Source organism: Coturnix japonica, chromosome 12 (assembly GCF_001577835.2).
Source record: "Coturnix japonica isolate 7356 chromosome 12, Coturnix japonica 2.1, whole genome shotgun sequence".
Taxonomy (NCBI): Eukaryota; Metazoa; Chordata; class Aves; order Galliformes; family Phasianidae; genus Coturnix; species Coturnix japonica.
Genome location: NC_029527.1, coordinates 4,694,465 through 4,722,373, shown reverse-complemented (window position 1 = coordinate 4,722,373; position 27,909 = coordinate 4,694,465). Strand labels below are relative to the sequence as shown.

The 27,909-nt window shown below is 45.9% G+C and overlaps 1 protein-coding gene across 2 annotated transcripts; it reads left to right on the top strand.

Moving 5' to 3' along the window:
• Window positions 1-27,909, top strand: SUSD3 (sushi domain containing 3). 2 transcript variants are annotated; one of them, XM_015874828.2, is made up of 7 exons: window positions 1-91; window positions 476-624; window positions 1,478-1,553; window positions 17,623-17,811; window positions 19,262-19,409; window positions 21,879-22,043; window positions 27,490-27,909. In XM_015874828.2, the coding sequence occupies exons 2-7, from the start codon at window positions 523-525 to the stop codon at window positions 27,707-27,709; spliced, it is 900 nt and encodes a 299-aa protein (XP_015730314.1). In that variant the 5' UTR covers window positions 1-91; window positions 476-522; the 3' UTR covers window positions 27,710-27,909. The 2 variants fall into 2 exon arrangements, with proteins under 2 accessions (XP_015730314.1, XP_015730315.1); XM_015874829.1 differs by lacking the exons at window positions 1-91; window positions 476-624; window positions 1,478-1,553 and adding an exon at window positions 5,874-6,144 and having other exon boundaries at window positions 27,490-27,902.

The following is a 27,909-nucleotide window of genomic DNA, read 5'->3' as shown; positions in this document are numbered from 1 at the left end:
TCAGGGGATGCGTACATGGCGCTTTCTTCGATCGCTTTTCCAATACAAAGAGGAGAGATGCCCTGCAACAACTCTGCAGCTTTCTCATCTGGTGAGACATTGCCTTCCCTGAATTATAAAAAATTCATCCTATGCACCCTTTATTTTTGGGTTATACTCTTCATTCCATTTCCCAGCTTTTCTTTTCCTAAAGAAAAAGGTGAATTTAAAAGAATGAAACTAGACTCCACTGGGTCTAGAAGTAACTTTAGGTTTGTAGCAAGTTGTTTTTCCTGCTTGAATGTTCTAACTTCAGGGCAGAAATGCGTTCAGTACTTCTCCCAGCTCCTTCAGATTAATGTTTGCTCCCTTGCAAGCAGCCAGGTTAAATATAAGCTAATATAGGGATGAGCAGAGCTGAGGATTTCAGCCTGTGATTCTTGCGGTGAAGCCACTGTGCCTGTCAATGATTCTCCCTTCCAATGTGTGTTTACAGGGGGAAAGAAAGATGAACGTGCTACGTGGGCTGTACATGCTCTTTAAATGCAAGGTTCATCATTTTGTCTGGATGGCCTGAAATGTGTCCAGGCCTTGGTGCTTTCAGGACACGATCACTTACTGCTCAATCATGAGCAGTCTCCAAAGGTACGGCGCAACTCTACTGCTTTTTCACTTAAGGTTGGATATTGAAGACAACCAAAATGATGTGTTCCAGTAATCAGACAGCTGACTGTGCTGAGAAAACAGTCTTGCAATTATCATAGAGGAACAGAGTAAAAGCTATTTGCAATCTAATTTAAAATGATGTAAACCATTTGTGTTAAAGATGAAAAATCGTGTATGGGAATGCTTCTCTCTCATTTTCTCATCTTCCTCTCCCTCGCTTAAATAGTTACCAACAAGGCGTCCTTTCTTTTGTGTCAGTTAAGCCACAGAGACAGTTAACAAAGAGCAAATGACATATTCTGGATTACGGTTTTCACTGGAAAGGCTCTTGTACCACCTCAAGAGCATGGCACGTATTTAGAGTTTCACAGCGCTCACCTGTCTGGGGAAGCCCTGTGAGCAGGAGCAGCACCATCTGAACCAGTGCTATTCAAATTTAAGAGAATATTTTTGTATCTGTTTGTGTACTTTGCTATTCAACCAGCTCCAGCTGGCATTGACCTCTATAGCAGCGTGCTTGGCATGAACCCCAGTGTAGAAACCGAATGGGCAAACCACGCAGAGTTTCACATATTTACTCCTCCTTTTCTCTGTCTTTGAAACCAATTCTGGCTTTTTGACAACAGCAGCATAAACCATTTCACAGCCTTGAGAAATACTCAGTGTGGACGAGCAATTCTTTCTGGCTCATCAGTTTACGAGGATGGCCTGTCTGAATTTGCAGGGGGAAAATGCAGACAAGTATGGTTTTCATTTTAGTATTTGATTTGGTTTGCTTTTATATATACATGTAAGTATAGACACATGTAAGTTTGTATATACTTCATCCCAGATGTTCAGGTTGGTAGTGTTGAAGATCCTGTGGGTGTCCAATGTGACTGCAGTCAAGATCACCACACTAGAAATAGGTGAGTCTGAAGATGCTCTGCTTGAAACTCAAGGACGTTTTCCTGGAGGCTATGGGCTAGCTTCTCGAAATGCATTTTTTTGCCTTACTCACATTTTAGTATTTCATTCATGCCTGTGTTATGGCTTACAGATGATGTTATATTACTGGCAGGCTTCTATCATAAAGTTTGCTGCTCTTTTCAGCTTTTCTCATTGGAAAGAAGGTATTTCTCAGTTGAATCAGGCTGACTCGAGACCATCTCATTTAATAGCCCTCAAGAATACAACTTAACCCACAGGTAGTTATAACAAACAGAGCACATCAGTAACAGAAGAGGCTTTTGCTTCAGGCAAAATATTTAAGCTACATCTCTTCTGCTCATGCTGCTTTGTGGTAGGCTCTAACAAATGCTTATTACAGAGAGCTGCCTGCATAAACTGCTTTGTACACAGAGTAATAAACAGAGAGTGAGGGGATGAGTAGATCCTCTCGACTCACTCCAGCCACCAGCATACATACAGCTTGCACTTCCACGTGCTTCTCTTCACAACTTGTGTCAGGAATATGTTTTCTTCATGTCTGTACTCATTAAAAATAAGCACCTGGGGTTTCGCAGAGCGCCGGGGTACAGGGGGCTGAGTGAACCCACTGAGGTAAAGGCACTAATTACGGGAGGTAAGTCAGCAGGGCTTGAAGCGTAGCCAGATCACACGATGTGTTTTGGAGGGCTGTGACTCCAGGGGTTTAGTTTGCGGTCGGAAAATAAAATTAGCATAAATATCCTAATAATTACTTGCCTTGTCTGTGGAATCAGATTGACAAGTCCTGTGGGGAGACATAACTCCTTTAATGAGCCTTCGCAGAGGTGCTGAGTGCAGCGCTTGTTCTCGCTGGTAGAAACGTGAGCTTTCGGGCGCATTGTGTCTGTCCTGGCTATTTTTGTTTGGAGAGGAAAAAACAGGATGTAGAAACGTGCATTTATTTTCAGCTTTAGCAAAATAGGTGCATTCAGGAATACATTTCATACCTTTGCTTAGAACCCCCCGTGGTGAAAAACACTGTGCTTGGGGAAGACGCCCAGGCTCCAATTCAATGGTAAACTGAAGCCAAGCTCTTGCTGACTTTAACATTTTTTTGCTGATACGTAATAGGAGTGAGCTTTGCCCATCTTCATAGGGATAGTTTAACAATTATTGCTTGAGCCTTGATTTCAGTTGTGAAGCTGCCCGCGTTCTCTTCTTTGTGTGCTTGAGAGAGGTTGTCTCACTGTGCTGAGAAGGTGACGACCCTCTGTAAGAGCTGGATGTGCCATGGGCATCAATATCCTGTAGTCCCAGAGTGGGGTGAAGTGCTGAAACAGCTGCCCAGAGAGGCTGTGGATGCCTCGTCCCTGGAGGTGTTCAAGGCCAGGTTGGATGGGGCCCCCTGGGCAGCCTGATCTAGTACTAGATATGGAGGTTGGTAGCCCTGCATGAGGCAGTGGGGTTGGAGCTTCATGATCCTTGGTGTCCCTTCCAACCCAAATCATTCTATGATTCTATGATACTCTCCATGCCAGCTCCCACAAAGGCAACACAGCAGAGCAGGCCCAGTCTGGGGGGCTGGGAGGCAGAACCCCAAGTTCTGTTCTCAATATTGATCCCATGGTGTCACTGAGCAAGGCCACCCCGATGCTTCTGCCTGGTTTTGGTGGTCCATGAGGAAGGAAGGGGTCATCGTCTCCAAGAAACAAATCCTCTTCCCCTGACACAGAGAGTTCTGCTATGCACTGATGATGCCAAGTGCTGAGAGATGTGTTTTTGCAGAAAGACACTTTTGTTTGAAATCCGCAGCTCTGATTTTCACAGCAGATCTACTTTCCTAGAGCTCCAGCTCTTAAGCAGAGAGGAAAATCTCACTCTTTGCTCACACTTTTATTCCTCCATATAATCCCTCTCCTCAGTGCTACACAACATCTTCTCCTCTACAGCAGCTTCTGGTTTCTGGAACTGTTTTCACATTTGGACCTTAAATCCTGTTGGAGCCCTGTCAGCCCGAGAGGTGCCCCAGTGAACACCCTGCAGTTTGGACTCTTGAAGCCAGCGGCTCCCACTATGAATTCAGCTCCTTTCCAAATTCAGAGAGAATGCCAACAGTTCTCCTTACAAGTGTCCATCTCCCAGAGGCTGGGATGGGACAACCCAACGTTTGCCTATTTCTTCTTACACATGCTTTTCTTTTCTGAATGAACCACTTGCTTTCTGTCTCCTCTTCCCTAGTTCCGTCAAGAATTCTTTGGTTCCCATTATTCTATATGTGTTTTATTCCAATGCTGATCCTCCTAGAACCACCTGCAGCACTTCAGATGCTGGTATTGGAGTGAAGTGGGGAGGTGGAGGCTCAGCACTTGTGTACATTGGCAGCAGGACTCAGGGCTGCCCCACTCTGCATATTCATAACGTGGGGATTTGTGTGTTTTTTCCATTTATTTTGTTTTCTGGTTCCTCGACTCTGCACAAACAATGCGAATGGAGAAATGGAATTATCATTATTTGCTTTCTATTATAATGTTAAGAAACGGAGCTGGGAAAGAAAGTGTGACATATGCCAGATTACCACAGCACTGCCCCAAATCCCAAACCAAACACGAATCTGTGAGGCTGTGTCTCCTAAACTGATTAGCGCTGAACAATATCGCTGTATTCTTCCCATCCTAAATATCTCACCCTTCTCTGAAAATCAAGGTTGAAAATACCAACCAGCTCTTCCATGTATCCTGGCTGCTGGCTCCTTTACCCATCTCCTGAGGATTTTTGATGTATTCTGCAAAGATGTGGGGTCTGGAGGAAGCTGTTGGAGGTGCTGTGCTTGGGGCTGCTCTGCTGCTGGAGGAGGAAGCAGCTCCTTTCAGTAGGGCCACGCACTGATTCATAAGCACCGTGGAAATGGGGACGCTTCCTATAACCCAATGGATGATCTCATTGCCATTTCAAAGGGTCAAGTTTTTCTTTCAGGAATCTAACTGCTGAGCCCAAGGAGGACTTCCAGCAGTAACATCTGTGCATGTGTTATCTGATTAGATTAGCAACCTGTTGCTGAGAGCTACTGTCCTTCTACAGAGTCACCGCATAACACACGCCACAGCTCAGGGCTCCTGGTGAGGTGGATAAACCAGGCTTTGTTGGCTCTGCAATGAGGGGCTGATACACAGCTGGAGTCAGGAGAGGTTCAGGGAGGAAGGAGGAGGTGGGTGGGCTGGATGCAGGGGAAAGAGCTGGGGGTCAACTCCAGGCTGCTGGAGGGCCTGCATTTCAGCCACAGCCCTTGGAGTGGCCTCGAGCCAGCCCTAATAACTGGGATCAGAAGGAAAGCAGCGCCTTAGGGCAGCTTAGTAAAATCCAGCAGCTAATAGCCCCTACACCAGCAGCGTCTGGCTGGGGCTGTGCAGCTCCACTGCTGCTGGCAGCCAAGTGAGGGGTGCAGTGCGGAAAATGGCACTTCTGTGTCAAAGCCATCTTCATTTTTGAGACACGGTTTGTTTTCCTCCTTCTCTCTCCCCTTATCTCTTGTATTTGTTCCCACTATTTTGATCATTACTAAATTCAATTTGTGCTGGAGAGGTGGCTCTGAAAGTGAAATCACGTCCCTGGTGTTCAGAGGCAGGTGGCAGCACCTTACTTGCAGAAAATTTTCTTTTGTTACAGCTGGACTTAAGTAAGGACTGCAGAAATCGGGTCAGCGTAACTTCCTTGTTGCAATCAGCAGCCAGAGCTCTGCACAGGGCAGGCCCACACCTCATACCTGTGGCACCGCTGTGTTCATTATTAGCATGGCAGGCATAGCGGTGATGGCATAAGGGAAAAGCATCTCTGTGCCTCTTTGTTCTTTCTATTCCTCTGGCTGCACCCAGCTCCCCAGGGTGCCTTGCATACCTCTGTGGCCAGCAGCCCCGACCTCACTGCGTGCAGCTGGCTGACAAGTGGCTGCGGGTGACGGGAGCAGGATGTCAGACGTGGTGCTGCAGTGAGGGAGATGAGCACAAAGCACCCGTTTAGCGGAGCAGCTGCTGTCCCACCCGGCTGTAGGCAATAGGGTGATACCTCCGCTGCTCCATCACGTTATCTATCAAGTTTAGTTTCAGATCCTACTGCAAAAAGCCACAACTTTGAAGACCAAGCGTGAGCACGGCACACAGCTCTGCAGTGTAACAGCAGGACGAGCCATAAGCAGGACGTGCCAAACCTTGAGCCGAACCCCGGCATAAAGATGCGGCTGTCAGCCCTGTGGGTCAATCAACGGGTAGGAGCTGGGGCAGCGTTCCGATAGTCGCCTCCCTCCGCCTCCTCCCGTTCTGAGCCCTGCGGGTGCCGGCGGGGCGGGGCGGGCTGGGCTGGCGGCGGCGGCTCCCGTGGGACTCAGACCCCCCCCTCCTCGCTTCCCCAGCCCGGCCCGGCGGTGGAGGGCGGGCGGAGGCGGTGCGGGCTGCACCTGCCGGGCTGCGCAGCGGGGCTGGGCTGGGTTCGGAGCGGAGCGGCTCGGAGGAGCCATGCCGGCAGCCACTGCGCCGGGGCCGGACGAGCCGCGCACCGCTGCGCCCGGGCGGGACGGCGGAGGATCCCGCGGGTACACAGGTATGGGCGAGATGGGGATGCGGGCAGAGAACGGGGGATCCCCGCCGGTGCCGGGCCGGGCGCTCGGTTGGCTGGGGGTGGGTGTCCCCGCAACAGCCCCCGGTTCAGGAGCTCCCCGGCCGTGGTCAGGGGATACAGCCCGTGCTGGGAGCTGCCGTGCCCCAGATGGGCAGCACCGGGTGAATTTCGGAGGCTGGTGCGGCGCGGGGCTGCGGGGGTCGGGAGGCGTGAAAGCGAGCGGTGCTCGGAGGGAAAGGTCTGGCACGTAGCGAGTGCTGCTCTGGGAACCAGCGGAGCTTCCAACAGAGGCACGTTGAGAGAGGAGAAAATGGAGATATCGGTGTTTTAATGAAATAGGGTGCTGCACCGAGGAGTGAAATGGGAAATGAATCACCGGTTTTTTGCTTCCTCTTCATCCCTCGTTCCCCTTCCAACCCGCCGGTTTCGTTACTCAGCTCGACCCTCTAGAGCCTAACACCCTCCGAGAATCACTTTGACTGGGGGGCGATTAACTTGATGGTAATAGGAGTTGATAGAGAGTCCGGCCATAACGCTGTGACCTCTGTACGGCGAGGGGTCCGAGGAGATGCGGGGGGACGCGGACGAGGGGCTACACCGTCCCCCCTTCCGAGCTGCAGCGCTCCCGGATCGCGGAGCCGTCCTGCTCGGCCGTCCTCTCGTCTCACTGTGGTCGCATCCTCACGGGCGCTGTCGGTGAGCCGGGTTTTATTACGTCGCCAGAAAGAAGCAAAAACATCTCCGGGCTGACAGAGTAGCAGCGCTTTTGAGTCGCATCCGCTTAAATGTGCTTAACTGTGCATTTAATTTGAATGTAATAGAGCAGTTCATTTTGAAAATATGGAGCGGGCTCTGAGAAACGTACTGGAGAATTAACAGCTCGAATGCGAGCGTAGGCTCTGCTGCTCTCATTTATGCCATTGTTACTAATCGTTGAGCTTTCTGTCTTCTGTAACATCATGTGTCTGCCTGTGCCGGTTGTGCCCTGCTGTGCCCGCAGTAAGGAGTGCTGGGCAGGGCTCAGCCCCCTGATCCCATGTAATCATGTCCCGCGCTGATCTGTGGCAGAGCTCCCAGAGATGTGGGATCTGTGACAAACAAATGGCAGTCGACCTGGAATTCCCTCAGTTTATGCCTTGGGTGTTTGCAAACCTGATTGTGGGGTCAAACTGCATCACTGTATTCCTCACCTAGAAAAAGTAGGTGTTCTACAGTCTGTGCTTTTGAAGCCAGAAGGAGAGAATATAGCTTTGTGTGTGTTGCAGTGCTGTTCAGGAGTCATTTCTCCTCTTGGTAAAGAACAGGATTTGGGGGGCTTTGTGTGGAGAGGCTGAAAGGGAGAAACCTATATGAGTATATGAGGGTTGTACCATGGCTGTGCAGTGCTCTCCCAGCTGTGTCCAACCAGAACAACCAGCACTGCCCTCCCCAGGCCTGCCACACCAGTGAGGTCAATTGGAGTCAAAAGGGCTGTGAGGAGCAGCAGGTCTGCAGCTGTGGGGGCCAATGGGCTGGATGTGTGTGTGTGGATGGGTTGGGGGTCAGCAGTCCTTCTGCAGGTGCTCACTCTGTGCCCTACTGCTCTGCAGGTCTGCACACCTCCCACCTTGGTCGAATGGCAATTGGTTGCTCCACGTGGCTGTGCTGCTGTTAGAGCTGAGTGGTTTGGATGGCTAAATTATAACTACTTGTATAGTTTTAAATTAAACTCTTGCTCAGGATGCTTTATTTAAGACGTGACATGTTATTTATGCAGTGATATTTGCAGGAGAAGTGACCTCCAAGGAGAGCTGATGACATCTGCTGTGTATTTCATTTATTGTGTTCTTATCGGTGATCATTTCTCACTGCTGCTTTGATTGAGTAATATTTCCATCCCGGAATGGCAGCACAGACAGATGCCCTCATGCACCCCTTCTGCAGCAGATGAACAGAAAGTCTTCAAGATTTCCACTTGAATTAGTCTGTGAATGGGAAAGAAGTTAGGAGGAGTTCATTGCAGTCTGATGCCTGACCACTTAATGCTCTGACAGCCTCATGCAGCACAGATGTACGGTGATGGTGTGCCCAGCTCCTCCTGCTGCCTCCCTCACTCTCACCTTGTGTACACACACAGAGTGCTGCGAGTGCTGTGTCCCCCTGGGTTCCTGGGAGAAGTCACCTGGCAGGCAGCACTGAGGGTAAGGCATCAACTCTGGGTTGGGACCAAACCAGGCTGCAGTTTGTTGGGGGAGATATCCCTGCGTACGTGCTCTGGGTGGCTGTCGTGGCTCTGGTGGGGTGTACCGAGCTGGGTGTGCCTTTGGTGTCCCTCATGATATTGGTTCTTTTGTTACAAACAGCTTTTTTTTTGCACTGAGTTTATCTTTGCCAGTGCAGAAACTGAAGACACATCACTGTGAGCTTCTGGTTGCTCTTCCAGGAAAGCAAAACCAAAGCTGTGCTTCAGAGCCATGAGTGCTGCACGTGGGTGGTGAGCTGGGTCCCAGCTCCTTCCTCTGGTCCAAATCTCAGTTTCTAGACTGGGAGAGAAAATGTTCATCCTGAATGTCCATCCTGCAGGTCAGAAGGTGAGGTGACCTGGAACATACGGGCTTGTCATCTACACTTCCTTTTTCTCCCACAAGATCAAAGTGAAACTTTTTATTAAATAAGATACCAGAAGTGGCAGCCACAGATTTCCAACCGCTCGGCTTTAGCTCCTGTAGCAGGCGTTGTTATTGCTTTGGGAGAATGATTTTTGTACTTGTCATGAAAACTCCAGAATGGTGCAAAATAGAGAAGAAGAGTTACGAGGTCGTCTAGCACAGTCCTCCACAGCACAAGATTGTTCCCTGCAGTATTCTCCAATACCTTGTCCAGGCTACTCCTAAATTACCAAGATATAGAGATGAATTATGTCTAGGCTTATAACTTCCAGCTAAGGAATGAAATGAGCCAAATGTCTCAGACCCAGCACATCAGTATTTCAAAAATCAGAAGTCAGCTTCACACCATAAAGCCCAAACCACCCAAATTCAATCTAGGCTGGTTGTGGGCAGGACTGGGTTTGCTGTCCTGGGTGTTCCCACTTAGCCGAGCCAGGGGACCATGGGCTCCCATCAGAAATCAGCACGATGTACTCAGTCTATTGGTCACTGCTAATGGAGCTGGCACTGCAGCGTTTTGCCTTCAATCAATTGACAGGGACAAGGCAGCGTGTGGGATAGTTGCTGGTTTGTGCTTGGGCATCTTATTGTCGTGTTGTCTTTCAAATGCTGTTGCCGATAAGCAGCTGTGCTGCTGTGCAGAGCAGCTTGGACTGGTGCCATGGGCCTGAAGAGAGACGGGGAGAGGATTTTGTGTTTGCAGGAAGCCTGCCTGTCTTGCTTTTTGTTTTGTCATCTGAAGACGGTGAGAAATGCAGAAGTTGCAGAATGAGCGAGTGCTCACCAAAGTAAATCAATGGGTGCCTGGTTTGATAGCAATTTGCTGGCAACAGAACCATATGCAGGTGCAGGGCCAGCCCAGCACCCCACTGCTTGCTGGGCAGGGGAAGAGGACAGGTTAACTGCTTGCCTTTCCTTTAGTGAAGCAAAACTTTGAACTAAAAGGGGGGAGATTTAGATTGGATGTGATAAGAAGTTCTTTACACTCAGTGGTGAGGCACTGGCACAGGTTGCCCAGAGAGGTGGTGGTGCTGAATTAGGCTCTGAGCACCTGATGGAGCTGTGGGTGTCCCTGTCTGTTGCAGGGGAATTGGATTGGGTGACCATTAAGAGTCCCTTCCAACTCAAATGATTCTGTGATTCTAAGGCAGTGCAGTTTTGTGCAAGCAAGGAGAAACTGCAGTGCGCAGCCATCACTGTTAAAGCAGACAGAGCTAAGTTTATAGCCAGTAGATCCCAACCCGGCAGTAAGGAGATAGGGAAGACTAGAAGCCATGAAACCATGCAGGAGGTTCTTAAATCTGACTGTTATTTTCTCAGTTCATGAATGGTTTCTATCAGCACAGTAAATCACGTGCTATCGCTAACTCTTTCAGGCCAGTGTCTCAAAAAATCAATTATTCACAGGAATTCTTGCTGACAGTTGTGAGTGCCAGGTCACAGTTCTCTGGTGTGCAGTTAGCAGCTTCAAGCAGCAAACTGAGAAAGGAACGGCAAAGGGGAGAAATGTGGGCTGCAAAACCAGCTCTCAGGAGGGTTCCTGTAGCAGGGAGCTGTAAGCCATGGGGATGAGCAGAAGGTTTCTGTGTTCTTTTCAAGTAAGTGCTTTGTGTGAGTGCAGTTCTTATGCTCAATTGTTTTGGGCCAAAACTGAATGCTTCTACACAAGGTAGCAAGCTTTTTTCATCCTTCTGAGCTCTTGTTTTGGGGTGGGTTTTGCAGTTAGCTCAGGCTCTGGCTCCAGTGCCATTCAGCACAGGTTGTCAACATGGGGCAGTTGTCACACAGGAGCGAGCAGCTTTTTCATCTGCTCTTATCAGTGTCACTGCCAGCTGCTGCAGGCAGATAGCCCACAGCTGCAGTGAGGTGTGTGGGGCCCAGCGTGTGGCTGCACTTAGTAGTGAGTGGGGAGCATCCTGGGGCTGTGCCACGGCACTGCTGTGTGGATCCAGGGGGACCTGGCAGCACTACATGGTGAGAACAGCAGCCTTTGCCTTGCCCAAATGCATGGCAGGATTTGGACTTTTACCTGCTTGCTTGCAGGTTCAGTATCAAATTGGTGAAATTCACCTATAAAGAGAAAAAGCTAAATAGTTTTACTGGGTTTAGCACCTCCTTAGAAGTGCTAAACCACTGTGTAGGTGAAAAGCCACAAAGATGAAGCATTTTCTGACATCAGGGTCTTGTCTTGTGGCCACTGGTAGGACTGGTGCTAGTGATGTATTGTATTAGGACTGGCTGGACAAGTGGTTTTGGCATTTTAAAGGGAACAAAGGCAAAAGGCTGATTCCACCAGAGCTTCTGCTTTTAGTTGAAAGGCTCAGGTTGTCAGATTTCTACACGAAAGTACCTGGAGATGTCTCCAGACCTCAGAAATGTCCATCAGCAACATGGTCAATCAATCTATCCATATATATATGTATATCTAAAAGTGCTCAGCTCTGATATTGGGACATCATCAGTTTTTATCCATAAAGCCTTTTATAGGAATGACTTGAGTGCTGCTCTGTTTTCCTGCCCGAGGTGGGCTCACCATTTGCTGTGTTCACCCATTCTTTTTTGGCTTTTGATTACTTGCTGGTAAAGAGAACGAAGCTGCTTGTAAATACTGGTGGGGCTACTAGCGTTCATGGGCTCTTGGTTATCTCTGCAAGAAGGGGGAGCGTTCAGATAAGGAGAGCATAGTAAATGGTTTGCTGAAAATTGAATGCTCCTAAAGCTTGCCTGCTGTCCCACCAATACCTGATCCACATTAGTGAGGTCTTAATTACCAAGCTGGGTGCTGAAATGTGGATTTCCCAGCATTGTATAGTGTAGCTGTTTATTCAGTTTATCTAACTCCATCTCTCCAGCACATCTTGTACATTTGGGGACTGAGACAAGTGCAGGTGAAAAGCTCAATTCAAATTATTCCTCATAATTTTATCCTATTTTGGGTCTTTATTTTAGAGACTAAGGCACAAACTGTGTGTTCTGTGAGTTTTATTGTTTATTTATCGCCTACTTTGGGGTGACAAAGAGAGGAGCCCATCAGTAGCTCCAGTCACTGAACAGTCACAAAAGCAGGTGATGGGTCTTTTTTATTTGGGAGCAGTTCACATTAAGGCACAGTTCTGGTGTGTTCCACAGTGGAACAGTTATTATTATTTTTTTTTTTCCATTTTCATTCTTTCTAATATGGGAATAATGGTGAAGAGAGAGAGATGAATGCTACACACTTGCCTCGTGGATCCTGCCTGTTCAGTTACACTGTTAAATTTTCACAAGTGCCATAACCCATTTTTTCAGTTCTGTTGGAAAACAGGGTAATAATGTACATAAAACCCATCTGTTCTCGCTTCTTGCTTTACTGGGGCCTTCATCAAATACCTCATTTTCCATCGGGTTTTTCTTTCTCAATTAATCTTTCCCATAGGAAACATATTCAGTATTGTCCTTATTGCTGGACCCCAGAGTAAAATCTACAGATGAGAATAACCTGACTTTGATGTAAGCTGGCAAAAAAAAATAATAATAAAATAAAAAAAAAATCAATCACAGAGATGACAGTATAGCAACTGGAACAAATCCTTGCTTAAGAGTAACATGAAAGACACAAATAAGAACAATTTTACACCAATTCCTAACATAATTTATGTTTGAAATGGGAGCAGATTGTACGTGTGCTGTCAGCACACCCTAATCTAGCATCTCGGTGATGTGTGGTTTGGGTTTTGCATGGATTAAAGCTGCTTGCAACCCTGCAGATAGGGAGCATTTCAGAGCTGGGAAGTGCTTAGTGCTGACTCCTAAATCTCACTGCAGCTTGTTTGATGCGCCAAGGCAAAAAAGCCAGATGAAAAACACTGGGAGGACAGAAGGGAATCTGTTAATCAATCCCTTCTCCTGTCCCCTCTATGACCCTTCAGGTCCTGTGGTCTGGATGGACCCCAGCTCTCCAAAGCCCCGAATGGGCCACAAGAAGGGAAGCTCCCAGTGTGCTACCACGCTACATGGCTCTGCCATCATTGCCGGGTGTGTTGCAAGCCATGTGTTGAAAAGTCAGTTGTACCTATGGAACAGAATGAGGAAAAGTCATTAAGAGCCTGAGTTTTGGGCTTGCATGTAGCAGCAAACAGGCTTTTCTTATATGTGCAATCCAAGTAGAGTTCATTGGCTCAAAAGTGGTTAACTTAATCTATAGTTACAGTTTATTAACCAGCTCTTTAGGTGCTGTATAACGGGGAATGCTGTCTGGTCCTCAGACCAGTTGGAGGTGTGTGGGCTGTGGGTGCGTTCCCACTCTTCCTTCCTTCTCCCATGGCAAGCTCTTCCAAGAGCTCCTCTGTGAGCTCGCTGCGGATGTTCAGCGTTATGCTTGTGACTTTAGGAACAGTAATTTCTAATGAGTGCTTTTCTAAGAAAATAGACTTGCAGAAATAATATCATCAGCCTGCTGATTTTCTTCAGGGTTTATAGAACCTAATGTTCTGTCTATTTCTGGCATCTGGCTATTACAGCATGTTTTAGTTGCATTAAGTAGTCAACAATAAGCAAAGCAAAAGCTTGAATTATGCGTGTATGGGAATAATGAGGTGAAGTCACGGATGGCTCTATTTCTGCATAGACAGCAAGAGGCTATCTTAACAAAATGCTTTCAGATAGATACTGCTGTATTTTAGATCATTTTGGCATTTACTTACGCAATGTATTTGATTTCCATTTGCTGTGTTTTGCTGTGTGGAGGGAGAAAGGAGCACAGGCAATGTGTAATGGGCAAACGTTCTTCAGTTACTCTTTCATTTCTGTTTCCTTATCAGCGAAACATAAATCTGCAACATGCTGACAGTAAAACCATATGGTAACTCTTCCTGACAAATTGATTTTGTAATGCAGACAACCCTGCCTCAGCATGGAAGGAGGCTTTTTGGATTATTTTGTCTTAATTCTTACATTGCTCTTTAAGTTTCAGCACCTGAAAATTCTGTGTTTGGATTTTTCTGAACTCAGTGGCTTGTGTGAATTAAGAATTTTACAGAACATGCTCAACTTCAGTGTTTTTACTTTGGGGGCAGTTATTTGTCATGTGAAATAATGTGTTTATTTGCTATAGCCAATGCCCTCCTGTCCTGTCTGGCAGCAGCGTCAGATTCCAAATATCCTCTTAGCGTGAATTGAAGAAATGCATAGTGTGAAGGATCTCTTTCTTGACAAGAGTGTGCAGGTGTGCCCATAGGATGCTTAAAGTATTTGGCTTCTTGTGCCTAAACTGGACCATTGATGGCCTCTGGTCTGTGATGACTGCGGCTGAAACAGTACTTTGGGTGATGGGCAGCGAGGATGAGGTGCTTTGTGAGTCCTGTGCAATGAGTCAAATGAACCAGAGGTTCTCTTCACTGCTTCGCTTAGAGCTCAAAATCCAGAAGTGATTTTCAGCCTTTGCTTCATAAGGATGAGTGAGTTTTCTTCTTGTGCTTAGAAGCAGCAGCCTGTATCTGAAAATGTAAGCAGGGCACAAACCTGGGATGGGCGAACAACTTGTGAGTCATGGGAACTAGGTTTGGGAGATGCATCAAATCTAGGAGGGAAGCCATGAAGCCAGTCAAAACTAAACAGCACATAATAGATGGAGATGTTTATTGTGAACTACTCACACATGGCTGATAGGCTCACGGTAATGCCTTGCAGTCCTCTCTCCCAGATGTATGTGCTGTCTGCCAAGCATCACTCTGTGAGGTTTGAGATGCAGCTGTTGCAAAAGTGAAATAAGCAATGTCTATGGCTCTTAGCTAACATTACGTTTCTGACTAGTGACAGTTACTGCAACCCAAGGCATGATATTTTCTAGATATTTAGAGTGTCTGTGCAGTGTTGGTGTTTTACTTCAGCAGGCAGTGCAGCCTCCAACACAGACCTCAGCTGAAGACAAAAATTCCTCCTTGTAGCAGGTGTAGTCAGACAAGCCTTCCTGGAGAGCATTCAAAGAATAGATCCATGCAGAACATCTCCTTGTACAAATATGAGGGTGGGAGCACACTAAAACAGTAATTTTCAAGGAGTGGAAAGATAAAAGTAACCTCGCAGAAGAGTGGGTGCAATGAGTAACTGCAAGGACTTCATGGATCATTAATAGAAAGGGATGCTAGAGCTCACAAGAGAGATTTGCAAATGAATTATTAGAAGACTGTTGCCAAAGAAAATTAGGGCAAACCTGATCCAGAGATTTTAAATCTGAACTTGGGTAAAATTGACAAGCTCGTTCTGGCAAAAATCCCATCTATGCATTTCAATAAAAGCTCTTACAAAAAAAAAAAATAAATAAATAAATTAAAAAAAATAGATGCCTTTAATGTTTTGATGCTGGCTAAAGAAGAAATGGCTTTGAAAAGCTCTTAGAAGAGGAAGAAACGGCATTTCTGGTATAGCCAGATGCAGATATATGGAGTACAGTTGATGAACTTTTAGCTAAGGTTCTGTGTAAACCCAAGTATAGAAGCATTCAAAATTGTATCACTTATTGGATGTTGTCAAGGAGTCTCAGAATTACTGCCTCAGTTACATCCGTGCAGGAATGTCATCTGGGGATGACATAATGCTATTACAGCACTGGCCAAAGCAAGGAAATAACCACAGCTTAATGGGACGCTGGCAAAGGAGAGGCTGTTGCAGGTCTCTGTAATGATCAAGTGAAGGAAGTAGTTTTAAATAATAATGACAAAAGGTCTCTGACATTCTGGGGCTTTAATCACTCTACATATGCAATTATGGGCAAGGGCAATGCAGGAAAGTGTAAAGAGTGCTGGCAACAGCCACGTGTTAGTCAGAATGGCCAATGGTGGATTAAAGATAAAGTCTTGGAAGAAGGCATCAGGAGCTAAATTACCTGTTCTTTGGCTGTGTAATGATTCCAGATAAACTGGTATGTCTGCTGAAAGAGTCTAATGAGGGCTGCTTAGGAGTCTGAAGAAACATAACCTGAATCAAACCTGGCTCTGAGATACTTTCTGCATCTCTTGTAGCTAGAAGTGTCACTAACATGAGCTCTAAGTATGTGATCTGGTACCTAAAAGTAGCCTTGAAGCAGTAAATGCAGTGATGTAGGTCTTTTGCAGCTTATGATGATGGCTTTTCACAGCATCTTGGGTGTTTAAGGTGAAGAGAAGAACTGGTAACACTCCAGAGCGAGGAAGAAGATGGTCCAACTCACACATCAGTGTGTTCTAGGCATCAGATGTTGGAAGGAAGGACAGGAGACAGGGAAAATGACACTCTAGAAAAGGTTTGCTCTTGTAAAGGCAAGTTGGTGCCATTGTGAGGGCCTGAGAGAGGTGGCAAAATGAACTGTAATAACCTATGTGGAATTAAGAAAGGCATGTTTTTAAAATGCAGTCCTCAGTGTGTATTTACTTAGATTAGAGCAGTAATTGTCACTGTGGTTTTATTTGGTGTTTTGCTGAGATTCCTCTGGTTTTGGTTTTCCAGGCATTTGGGTTTTTTTAAGAGCATAGATGGAAGATGAGTCAGTAGTAAGCCCATCTCCTACAGTTTGATCAGAGCAGCTTAATTAATGACCAGAGGGGTTTTTGGTATGAAAAATGAAATAGATTTGATATCAGCATAGTAGCTCTGTCCAAGTGTTCATGAGAAGACTACTAGAACTCTCAATTTCTTTCAACTTGTACGTTTGGAAGGCATATTTTCCCTCCTTTATTATTTTCTGTGCCATCTTGGTGTTCACCACTCTGGCCTTGCAGGAGCAATCCCAATGCCTCTGAGGCTGCTTGTGGTCATGCTGAAGTCATCTGGAAATCAATCTGGAAGTTTGGTTTCTGATGCAGAAGCAGCGCTGCTATTAAGTAAGTGTTAGACATAAAAAAGGGAGGGATATAAAGCAGTTCCCACGTTCTGTCAGTGCACAGGTATGGGAATGGAAAAATGCAATTGTTGTTGTCACTGAAGTATAGTTGGATGTTATGTGTAGCCTTAATGACTGAACATTAACATTTATGTTAAAAATGAATGAAACCAGGAATATTGTGGCAACAAAACTTGATGTATAAAGCTGGTGGCTGACATGTTGCTGGGAGGAGAATAACTCAAGTCTCAAAGAACTATTGTATGTATTGCAAAAAATAGAGAAAAACCAAAAGAAACAAGTGTATAATGCATGAGTGATACAACAGTGTTTGTGAATGGGGGTGAGGATGTGATGCCTCTCTTTGGCCCCTTTTCTCCTTGTCCTCTCCCTGTGCAAAGGCTGTGGGAGCTGTCAGCTCATCTCAGCCCAGGTTATCAGAGATACAGTAGTATCTGAAGATGAGGAGATTCTCTAAGGTCATGATAAGATGCTACCATATAGACTGGGGTACTGAGGAATGTGGTCAGTCCATTAGGTCTTGAAAAGTTTGCATGAGAGAGGATGTGTCATGAATGTTCCCAACATGGAAAATGCCATCCTGAGTACTTAATTAATCACAGAGCCCAACAATGTGGGAATGGGTCCAATGAGACCATGCCACTCGTAGATTAAATTTTGTTTTGTTTGAGTTTGTTTGGTTTTATTTGTTTGTTTTTAATGTTCATTGTGTAACAGTGGCTGTGTAGCAACATAAGTGAACCCCATTGCAGGGCTGAGGGCAGAGGAGCTTCTGGCTGGTGTTACAGTGTCTGGCCGTGGATCTGGCAGAGCAAGCAACATTGCCCATGCAGAGCTTTGTTCCTTACTTTGGCCATTAACTTGGGGTGATTTAAAAATATGATTATGATCAACCAACCAAAGTGAACCTTCGCTTTCTGCTCTCATGTTGCATTGCCTCGTGTATTTGTTCTGCAGGGCAGTGCAGCCACGTACCCCCTCCCCAGCTGGGCACCCTGCAGATCATTCATGGCAATGGCACAGCCGTCGGGACAGTCATCGCCTTCCAGTGCGCGGTCGAGCACCAGCTGGAGGGGCCAGGCATCATCACCTGCATATGGAAGGGGAACGGTACCCAGTGGACAGCAGAAGTGCCCTCCTGCAAGCGTAAGGCTCTACCAGAACCATTTCCAGTCCCTCTGGGCTGCAGTGTAGCTATTTAGCTTTGTGTATCTCCTACAACCTGAGGATTAATTCTAGACATCTGTGCAGGGAAAAAGACAAATTCAATTTCCTTCAAAGTTGCCCCCGCTGACTGTAATTGCACTCCATATGTGTTCTGACATCGTTAATTATTGTGACACAGAAAAGACTCCATCGGATTTCTGCCCAATCTTACATCACCAGCTCCGGTAGTGTTGCACCCGGAACAAATGTGGCTCTGTAGCTACAGGGTGTTCTGTTCTTTGCAACTTGTAGAGATGTGACCAACTAATCTGCAAATGTATTTGCAGGCCTATAATCTGCTGGCATTCATTTCTGGAGATAATTTTCTGTAAAAAGAAACACAGCAATATTTTTTCAACAATATCAGGCTGTTGCCTGTGGGCAGCTGCATGGCATAGTTACCACACTAACAAATGGCATTTGAATGGCAACATCATTAACTACCTATCATGCTGTGTTTCTTATTTATTAAAAGGCATTTGGTAATTTGGCTGGAAGCAGACTCAAAAATCTACTGCATGGTACTTCTGAGCTTTGTAGTATTTGAATTGGGGAGCTTAGTCTGTATCTCAGACTTGTATCGTTCTAAATCATTGGTAGTTGGATAGCTCTTTAGGCTCTTATCAGTCCTTCTGAAATTCAGGTGTTCGTATCTCTGCTTTAAGAGACTCCAGTAAAGAAAATAAATGACAGAAACCCTCTGCTTTGTGTAGAGCTGAGCTGAACTGTTCCTTGTGCTGGTATTCATGTTGGAAGAGCTGGATGAGTTCTGAAGTGAGAGATGTTTAGAGCTCAAAATGAGCCAGCAGAGGTCTGCATTAGCTTTGACTTACCACATTCCCACCCTCCTTTGGTCTGGATAAATTCGTTTCTGATGTCAGATCACTGTCAATACAGAGCCTTACAGATACCATCCCTTCCATCTTCAAACAGAGGAAGACCAGTTGATCACTTCCTGCCATATGGGATATCATAACCTAGAGTCATCCTCAGTATAAAAGGCTTCTTTAAACCCACATGCCCTGAAGGTATTTGTGTTTGCAGTTTGCAGCACTCCTTGTCAGCCATTGATTAAAATAGTCTGGTAGTTCATCCGCATTTTATAGACCAACCAAGTTGTGCTTTTTAGTTGCAGTGCTAAAGGCATTGTGTTTAATTGCAGTGCTAAAATAATTGTGAACAATCACTTACAAACAGGAGTTTTTAATTAACCCAGTTTAAGATCTGCATAGTTTTAGGTTGAAGCTAAGATACTATATCATAACACATGCTTAGCACTGAGCTGTAATTTGCAGAAGTGTGAAGCAGGTAGGTTTCAGTGTGGTTTAATGAAAATAGGAGCATCAACATGTTGACCTTGGAAATGTTCTCTGTGTTTGCCTCACTGCAGCTATATCAAAGTATGAGACTTTTGGATTTAAAGTCGCAGTGATTGCTTCCATCGTGAGCTGTGCCATCATTCTGCTGATGTCCATGGCTTTTTTAACCTGCTGTCTCATCAAGTGTGTGAAGAAAAGTGAAAGGAGGAGGACTGAAAGGTATGTCAAGAAAAGGCTTTTAGAACTGACTTCTAATGTTTACGCCACGTGGACTCCATTGCTGTGACAGCAGAGAGCTGCAGAGCTCCTTCCTAGGACTTGGTGCTTAGAACACCTTAGTGATGATAAATACTTACAATCCTTCATTTGTAGAGTAGAACTTAGGCATAGAAAGATGTAAAATCAAAAGTATTTAGGTGGCTATTTTCTTATATACGTAGAATGACTAAAGTGGACCTGGACAGATCCACATCTATGCAGAATTGTGCAGGAGCTGAGCATACAAGTGTTGCTCCCTGACCCAGTCTTTGTCTCCTTGAATTATTTAAGCTTGGCTGTATCTTTGAATCTCTTCTCCCTCTTCTTTTTTATTCCTTTGCTCTCATTGAACTCCTCTGAGAAGTACAATCTACTCATGTCAAACCTATCAAAGCTTTCACCATCCGTAAAGCAAGATTAGAGCTGTCACAAAGATGCGACAAATAAGAGCTGGAAAGACTTAAGATTTTGTCATCTGGCTTAAAGCACGAGACAGTGGGCAGAATTACAAGCAGACAGGGGAAGAAGTAAAATTTACTCATCCAGTCCATTATAAAAACTTGTTGTGAAGGATGACTGAATGACCAAATGTGCCTAAATGCTAAATCCAATCAGCTGTTGTTCATGAGTGTCCACTCAAAGGTACCTGCTGCAGAAAGTGTTCTATGTGCACCCGTGCTTCATTTCTGTCTCACTTTTCCTGCTTGCTGCTCCCGAAGTGGCTTAGCTCTGTGGGATGGCTGCTCCCAGCTGAACCCAACGAGCTGCACTTCTTGTTGATTTTTAGCCACCTCTTGCTTCAGAGAAGCATTTGAAGTGAGGTGAGGGAGAGAACCCAAGTGAAGGTCTCTGTGCTCTGAGCTGTGTTTTATCCAGAGCTGGGTGGGAGCCAGGCTTCCTCTTTGGGGGAAAATTCTTTAATTTCAAAATCTGACTGTAGCCAAAGTATGGATTTTATTATTTTTTTTTTCCATTTCCCTTGAAAGGATTTTGCATGGCAAAGAAGCCTTTGGTGTCATTCATAGTATTAGGTTTTCTCTCACAGCATGAAATACATTTTGAAATGGAAAGGATGACTGGCGTTTTCAGGATTGCTGCTTTTCTTTCTGATAAGAATATCTGTATCAAAATCCTTGTTCTTTATTTATTTTAAATGAAGTTTGGTCAAAATTAGCCTTTGATGTCTTGTTATTTTTCTCCTACCAGAGAAAAAGACTTTTATACTGGGCATTTTGATGCAGTTCTGCCCCAGGACACAAAATGGTTCCTTTTGCTTCCCAGTGTGCTGCTGCCCTCTCTACTGTGGCAGTAGCCTTGCTGCAGCTGGGGGTCCAAGGGCTGGAGCAAGTGCACATAGAGGGAGTCTCTTCTGTTAGATCAATGTAGTGGGAAAATGAGGGCCAACCTCTGGCTGCACAAAGTGTTTCTTGATCCAGAGAGGAGCTGCAGGTTTGATAATACAAAGTGAGAATGCTTAGGAAGAGGCTGGTTGAATAAGTGTCTTTTAGGCCATCTCTGAAAGAAAAGGCAGTCTGTACCTGCAGAGCATGGAGAGTGTCCTCATCTCCCCTTCAGCTTTGAAATCTGCCTGTCTGCTTTTTCTGGCTCTCTTAGTAGATCTGCTAAAAAAGGTCACCTCTGCTTACAAGCCTGTTTGTAAGGTTTCTGATGATCCAACAGGACATGATATCCTATTCTTTATCCCTGCATTTGGGGGTATGTCAGACAGAGGCATCCAATCACCCTCCCATAGCATAGCCTCCTCCCAGACCTTGCCCTATGGCACAAGCAAAGCATCCATTTTCTTTGTTAGAAGCAGGACTGCATCCAGAGAGGATGGAAAAGCCATGGAAATCAGCATTGCCATTCCTCACAATCTAATCTCATCCCAGCAGCCAGTTTGATTGTCTGTGACTCTGTGAATGTTAGAACTGTTTTAAAAGCAGGGAATGCAATTGTGATATATATATTTTAGCCCTAGAGCTGGAGAAAGCAGCATGAGAAATGCCTTGGGCACATCCAGAAGGAAATTCTGAAGGCAGACAAACTCATCCTGCTCTTTAAAAACTCTTTTGGAAAAGAAACATTTCCTAATACCCAACCTGAACTTCTCCCATTGAAACTTGAGGCCACTCCCTCTCATCCTGTAGCTGTTATCTGGGAGAAGAGGTTGACCCCCACCTCACCACAACCTCCCATCAGGTAGTTGTAGAGATCAATCAGGTCTCTCTGAGTCTCCTCTTCTCCAGACTGAACCATCCCAGCTCCTTCAGCTACTCCCCATAAGATTTGTGCTCCAGACTCCTCATGGTTAGTGAGATAATAGACATGGATTTAGATGTAAACAGTAAATGAGGGCTATGGTCAGATAAAAGCTCAGGTATGCAATTGTTCATCACGGTGCTGTGTTTTACTCCTTGCTTTATTCAGAGACATGCAGCTGTGGTATCAACTCAGAACTGAAGAACTGGAGAACATGCACGCTGCTTACTTCGGTTATAAGGGAAGAAATAACAACAACAACAAGAAACTCAGGAATAAATCCGTATTTGACGACGTGACTAACATGGCCTACGACAACCAGGGCTTCTACAGGTAAGATTGTTAAACTGTAGTGGGTTGAATGAGGTTGTTGAAGAAATGGTAGTATTTGCTAAAGACATGCTTAGCAAACTGCCCTGAGGAGGCCAGGATATGGCAGCAGCTCTGAGCTGGAGCAGGCAGGCTCACTTGCTGGGGTAGAACATATGGGTTTCCTTGAGCTTGCCTGTGCTGTGAGAGTTGTGCTGCCCAAAGGCCGCAGAGCAGAAAAGCTGAGCACTTGGTTACTTACAGTAGTTCTTGGTGAAGCCTGGTCTGCAGAGGAGGTTGTGCCAGGTTAAGCAGAGGAAGGTTTTTAATTGGCTTTGTTAAATGGATGCTAAACAGCAGCAGGTAAGTGGCTACACTGTGAGGTTGCGTGGTAGCAAGCTTGCCTAAGAGCCTTAGGAGAGGAGCTGACCAGGGTCAGCTCAGGGTGTTCCCATCCCTCTGTGCCTGGAGAGCAATTTGTGCTATCCATGCAAATACATGTAATTGTGTTTTTGATAACCTCTGAGTGCTCCTTTGTCATTGTGTATGGTAATGTAGGATGCAATCCTTGCTTGCTTTTAATTCAGTGCTCCTTTGTAGAGCTTTTCTGAACAGCAGTACCTGTGATTTGTAGTGGTTACCCGCAGAAAATGGCCTTATGCAGATTGTAAACCTGCTTTTGTGTTACAGTGCAGCTGGAAACTTTATTCCAACGGAGCACTCACAGCAAAGTCTGATGGCTGTTTAATCAATTCTTAGCTTTGGGTGTTTTCAGTAAGATGCATAAAGCTAATTAAATGAAGTTTACAACCTCAACAGTTTTCAGAAGTCTCACGATGCAATTTTTAACTTTGGACAACTTCAGTCTTTCACAGTGTAAATGTTTTGAAAAAGCATAATCTGCTTGTAAAATAGCAGGGATAAATAAACACGGGGCTATCTACAGGGCTTAGAGCTCTGCTGGAGCCTCAGCTCCTTCTGCTGCTTATCTGCACCACTCCACAGGGCAGAAGCTGCTGTATTATGTTTACTGAATTCTGTACATCTTTTCTTAACTGAAATGAGCAGGGAATACACAATTCTTCCGGATAAGCAGCTTCTCTGGGGGCCAGAAGTCAGCTGTTTGATTATTTCTTTAGTAAACTGGAAGGGTGTGCAGTTCTCCAGTGGGGGAAGGCAGAGGGCAGAAGGATAATGCCTGTGAGCTCTGTTTTTACTGCGTAGAGCAATAGAGATGCACATACCCACCTCCTGATGCACAAGGCCACTGTCAGCCATGGTTGGCTTCCTTTCCAGGATGCAGAGGTGAAGTGATCCTGGCTAATGACCAGTGAGCAAAAATCAGCTGGACGAGCAGAGGTGTAATGCTGTGCACAGCAGAGGAGGTTTCTGGCTGTTTCTTCCACAAAGAACAGACTCTGTTTCTAATAGGGCATAGAAATAGTGTCCACGCTGTTACAGACCAAATAAAATGGTCTTGGGATGGCTCTAGGAACAACCGTGACCTGTTATCAGTTCATACCACACTCCTTTTCCTCACCCAAATAAGATCTACTTAATCAGGGTTAGTAAATGCTGTTCCCTGCTCCTGTTTATTTCTGTTAAGTGGATATACACAGAGGATGAGGGTGTGGAAATGATGCTAACATGTCTCATGCCAAGTCTCAGAGACAACAAGTGATCTGTCAGCTCTTCACCCCTTGCAAGACTGAATGGTGCATGTCACAACTAGGTGAGGTCTCAGCATGCTGTGCTCCAGAGATGTCTAGGCTGATCTTTGGCCAGATGAGGATGAAGGTTGTGCTGCCTTTCAGACCAATCCAGATATTGCCTATGTACACTGTCTACCAAACGGTTTGATTTGCTTCTTTAAGGAACAAAAGTGCTTTAGTAACATATAAAATGAAAAGCCACTTCTTTCTTCAGGCAGGTAAGATGTGGGTTATGTTTTGTAGAGTAACTCAGGAGCACAATGCTATCATCTGCAAAAGTGATGCCTTAGTTTGCTGATGAGATCATTTTGACTGTAATGAGGTGCCATAACAGAGATCCAGAATGCTGACATGAATGTTATAAATAATGCAGGACCTGGCTGCTGGACAGTGTAGAATCCGTTGTGTTGTTCTGGTCCTGTCTGCCCTAAAACAAGGTCTTCATCCCCTTGTGTTTGAAGTGTGGAACAAATGTGATGAATATGTAGTTTCACTGGAAGACATTGGATTTTAACGACAACTGCTGTAACTATAACGAGCCCCATTCTGGCTTTTTGGGTGCATGAACAAATTGCTTTAAAATGCTGAGAAATATGTCTACAGATACCTGGGATCATTAATGGCTGTGTAGTCTCTGTTGAGGCTGCCGCTTCGTTTGGGTGTAAGGAGCCATAAGGAGGTTAAAAATAGCAAATTTTAGCAGCAGCTCATACATGCAGGAGCTGTAAGCCTATTTGCTCCTTTATAATATTGGAATAGTTCACTAATGCTCAGTAGGAACAGCAAGTTACAAGGCACAGGGTGATGGGAGGGATGTGTTTTCCCCAGAAGGTTGGAGCAGAGGCAGCAGGTTGCTGTGTGACACAGGGCTGGAGATTAGCAGAAGGCTGATCCTCAGCTGCAGGAGGTGACAGCGGTCCATGGGCAGCCTGGCAGCCAGGGTGCAATGCCTGCAGCCTGGAAAGGGTGCACTATTACCTCCCTGATTCTGTGGCAGAATGAAACCAAGGATGTTAAATTCATCCATCCGAAGTGAAAGACTCAGGGCCAGGCTGGATAGGTCCCTGGGCAGCCTGAGCTGGTAGTGACAACCCTGCACATGGCTTTAAGGTGCCCCTCCAACCTAAGCCATTCTGTGATTCCATTCTATGATTCATTTTACTTCTCTGTCAGCTGAGAGGACAACCAGATCGAAACCAGCCCAGCTCAAAAATACATCTAAAGATCAGCAAAGAAACTTGGTGATTTTTTCCCTCCTGTTGTGAAAGCCTTTGGAAGAAGCTGCACATTCAACATTTGGACTGTTCTTAAGGTGAATTATTTTACACAGCTCTAGGCCAAGTTATAAAGCATTCTCTGTGAAGTAGCAATCTGACTGCAGGGGTGAGTCAAATGGAAAAGCCCACGTCTCGGTGGGCTTCAAATCCTCCTTCACATAACAACTGCAGCTGGAGCATATTATCAAGGAGAAAAAAATCTCTTCTGCAGAGAAAGAGGTTAGTGTAGTCTCCCACAGAAGATATTTTTAGCACCTGAATTTTTGTGCTGGAACCCTTTTTGACTATAAGATGCATTACCAGCGTGCTTGGCAAATGGCAAGTAAGGGCAATCCAACAAAAAAGATGTCCAAGTGAAAAGATTTCACACACACAAAAAAAGCCAACGTGCTTAGGAGAGGCAGCTCAGTGTTCTGAGTCGACTCAAGAAACTGTATGCAGAGTTGGATAAGTTAGCTCATAACTTTGGCCTCCACAGTGAAACTAAGTGTATTTTCTTTTTCCCTTTGATGTAGCAAGGCTGAAATTTTCCACTACCTTTTATATGGGGTTCCATCGGAGGTGCAAATCAGAAGCTTGTGTTGCTCTGAACAGTGTCAGCGTGTGTTCAGGCCCATGGAGGACATGGCTGTGGGCCAGAGGGGGAAAGACCCTTGGCCACGTTCCCACCTTTCCTTCTGCCCCATGGGAACACCTTCCCAGCTGCTTTCCCTCTATAAACACGTTAGTAGAAGAGATTACAAAGGGGAAGGATATGATGGCCTTTTCCTAGCAGCATGCTGTGGTGCTGGTTTACTGCAGTGGGGGGGTGATGCTCATGCTGAGAGACAAAGTGCTACAGGGCTGGATGGAGAACAGTACTAGTTGAAGACACCAGAACAGCCTGGGTGGCTGTCAGAGCTCCCCAGCAGGAGCTGTAGAGCAAGGAGATGTATCAGTGGGAGAATTAAGGGAGCAAAACTTCCACAATAGTGACTTTCTGCAAGACAGTCTGAGTCCCCAAAGTGTCTCCTGCACCTGACATGCCACGAAGGGCTGTGGGAGCTCGTACTGGTACTGCATTGCATTTTTGTCAGATCTCTTTTCATGTTAAAAGTCAGACTGCATGTGCCTGGTTGAAGATGCCTCTGTCCTACATTCCGAGCTGGATCTCTGGCTGTGCATGGCACCAGGCTGGATGCACCAAAGGGCAGAGCTGAGCTCATTTCTCCCTCTGAGCTTCCATTTCTTCTGTCTGAGCCCACGCTGGTGTGAGGATTCCACTGCCCAGCGGTGCAGTCTGTGTGACATCTTTGTGTGTGGAGAGCAGCAGTGCTGCAAGAAGCAGCTCAGGGCTGCTCTTCACCATGTTGCTCAGTGCCGATTCCACTGCAAGAAGCATCCGGTGAAGCAGCTGCAAGCAACACAGGCCATGTCTTGTACAGAGTGCACAGTCCATGCCATTCCCTGTGTGAGGGCTGTCTGGTTCTGTGCAGTTCTTAGAAGGGGGTGAAGCAGATTTGGGCACAGAAGAGGGACTGGTTGCCTTTATTTGCTTTTTGCATAGACAGCTGCACCCTACGCTGTCCCACCCTGAGCTTCTCTATTCATTTCCCCTTATTGGTTATCATGGTGCTTTGTGCTCTACCACCTATTTCACGGAACAGCCGGGCGGGGGAAGTGGGCTGTGGTTTGTTCTTGGGGCCCTGTGTCAATGGTAGGAGTTACAGAACATGTTTCCTGTTTGCTTAATGTAAGAGAAATAAAAATGCAGTGAAAGAGAATGCAGAACCAACCAACCAAAGAAAGCCTCGTTCCTTTGTATCAGCAATTTGCACTTACCTTTCTCAAATGTCAAGTATTGTGCAACAAGATGGGATATTCAGCATGTGGCACTCCTGGATGCTCTCATGTTTCCAGCTAGGAATACAGAATATCTTCTGACTAGGATGGTTTGGAGTAGCCCAGCTGAAAACTAGCTTTAGGAAGCTGAAAGGGGTTATATTTTCCCTGGTAACCTGGGCACCTCCTCCGGTTATATTCTGCCATGCTGATCAGTGCCATCTTACACTGAAAGCAGAGGTGGTTTCCTATGCCTTTACCCTACCTAGCTGTAGTTCATGCCCCAAATAGTTTTGTAACACAGCTTTTCAATGAATGGCAAGATACAATGTTCTCTACAAGACAGATGTATCTGCAGCGTCTGTACCAGAGCAGTTACTTGTAACAGTGCTTTTATCTTCTGCCCTTTCCCTGTGGCTCTGTGTGTTCCTGTATGAAGTTCGCTTCCCACGAGCGCTCCTGCTGGTTTATTGCAGCCACTGCATGCATCGTGCGGGCTGCATCTCCTGACCTGCTGGCTTCCTGCAGCCAATGCACGCCCCTCTGTTACAACACAAGCAGTTCGCAAAGTGTCCGATTTGCAAACAGAACAGATCGGAAGGTTCTGTATTCTCATTAGAGCAACCAAAACTGAATTAACTTTTCTCCTCGTGCTTGCAGATTCCAGGAGGAGGAGTGGACTCGGGACACGACAGCTTCAGGGTGCTGCAAAGCCGGTGAGCGGCTGCCCAAGCTCAGCAGCAGCAACAGCAGCACAACTGGGAGACACACGGTGCCAGGACACAGCCCTGCTCTGCACACAGTGAATTCAGTCCATGTGGTCGAGGTCTATGGACACACGGATAGATCCAACAAACCCACGTGTCAGATACCTGGCTAGCTGCTGGCTGAAGTGCACTTGCTTCTCCGGACCAAAACGAAATGGATCGAAATAATGTGCCTTAAAGACAATGCAGGAAGTTAACGACTCATTTGAATCTGAAAGTTTTATATATTACAAGGTGGTTATTTAACAGAAATACTTTGACATCTGGTATAAATAAAATAAGGAATGTTGAGGCTGGCCATCAGCAGCCATTC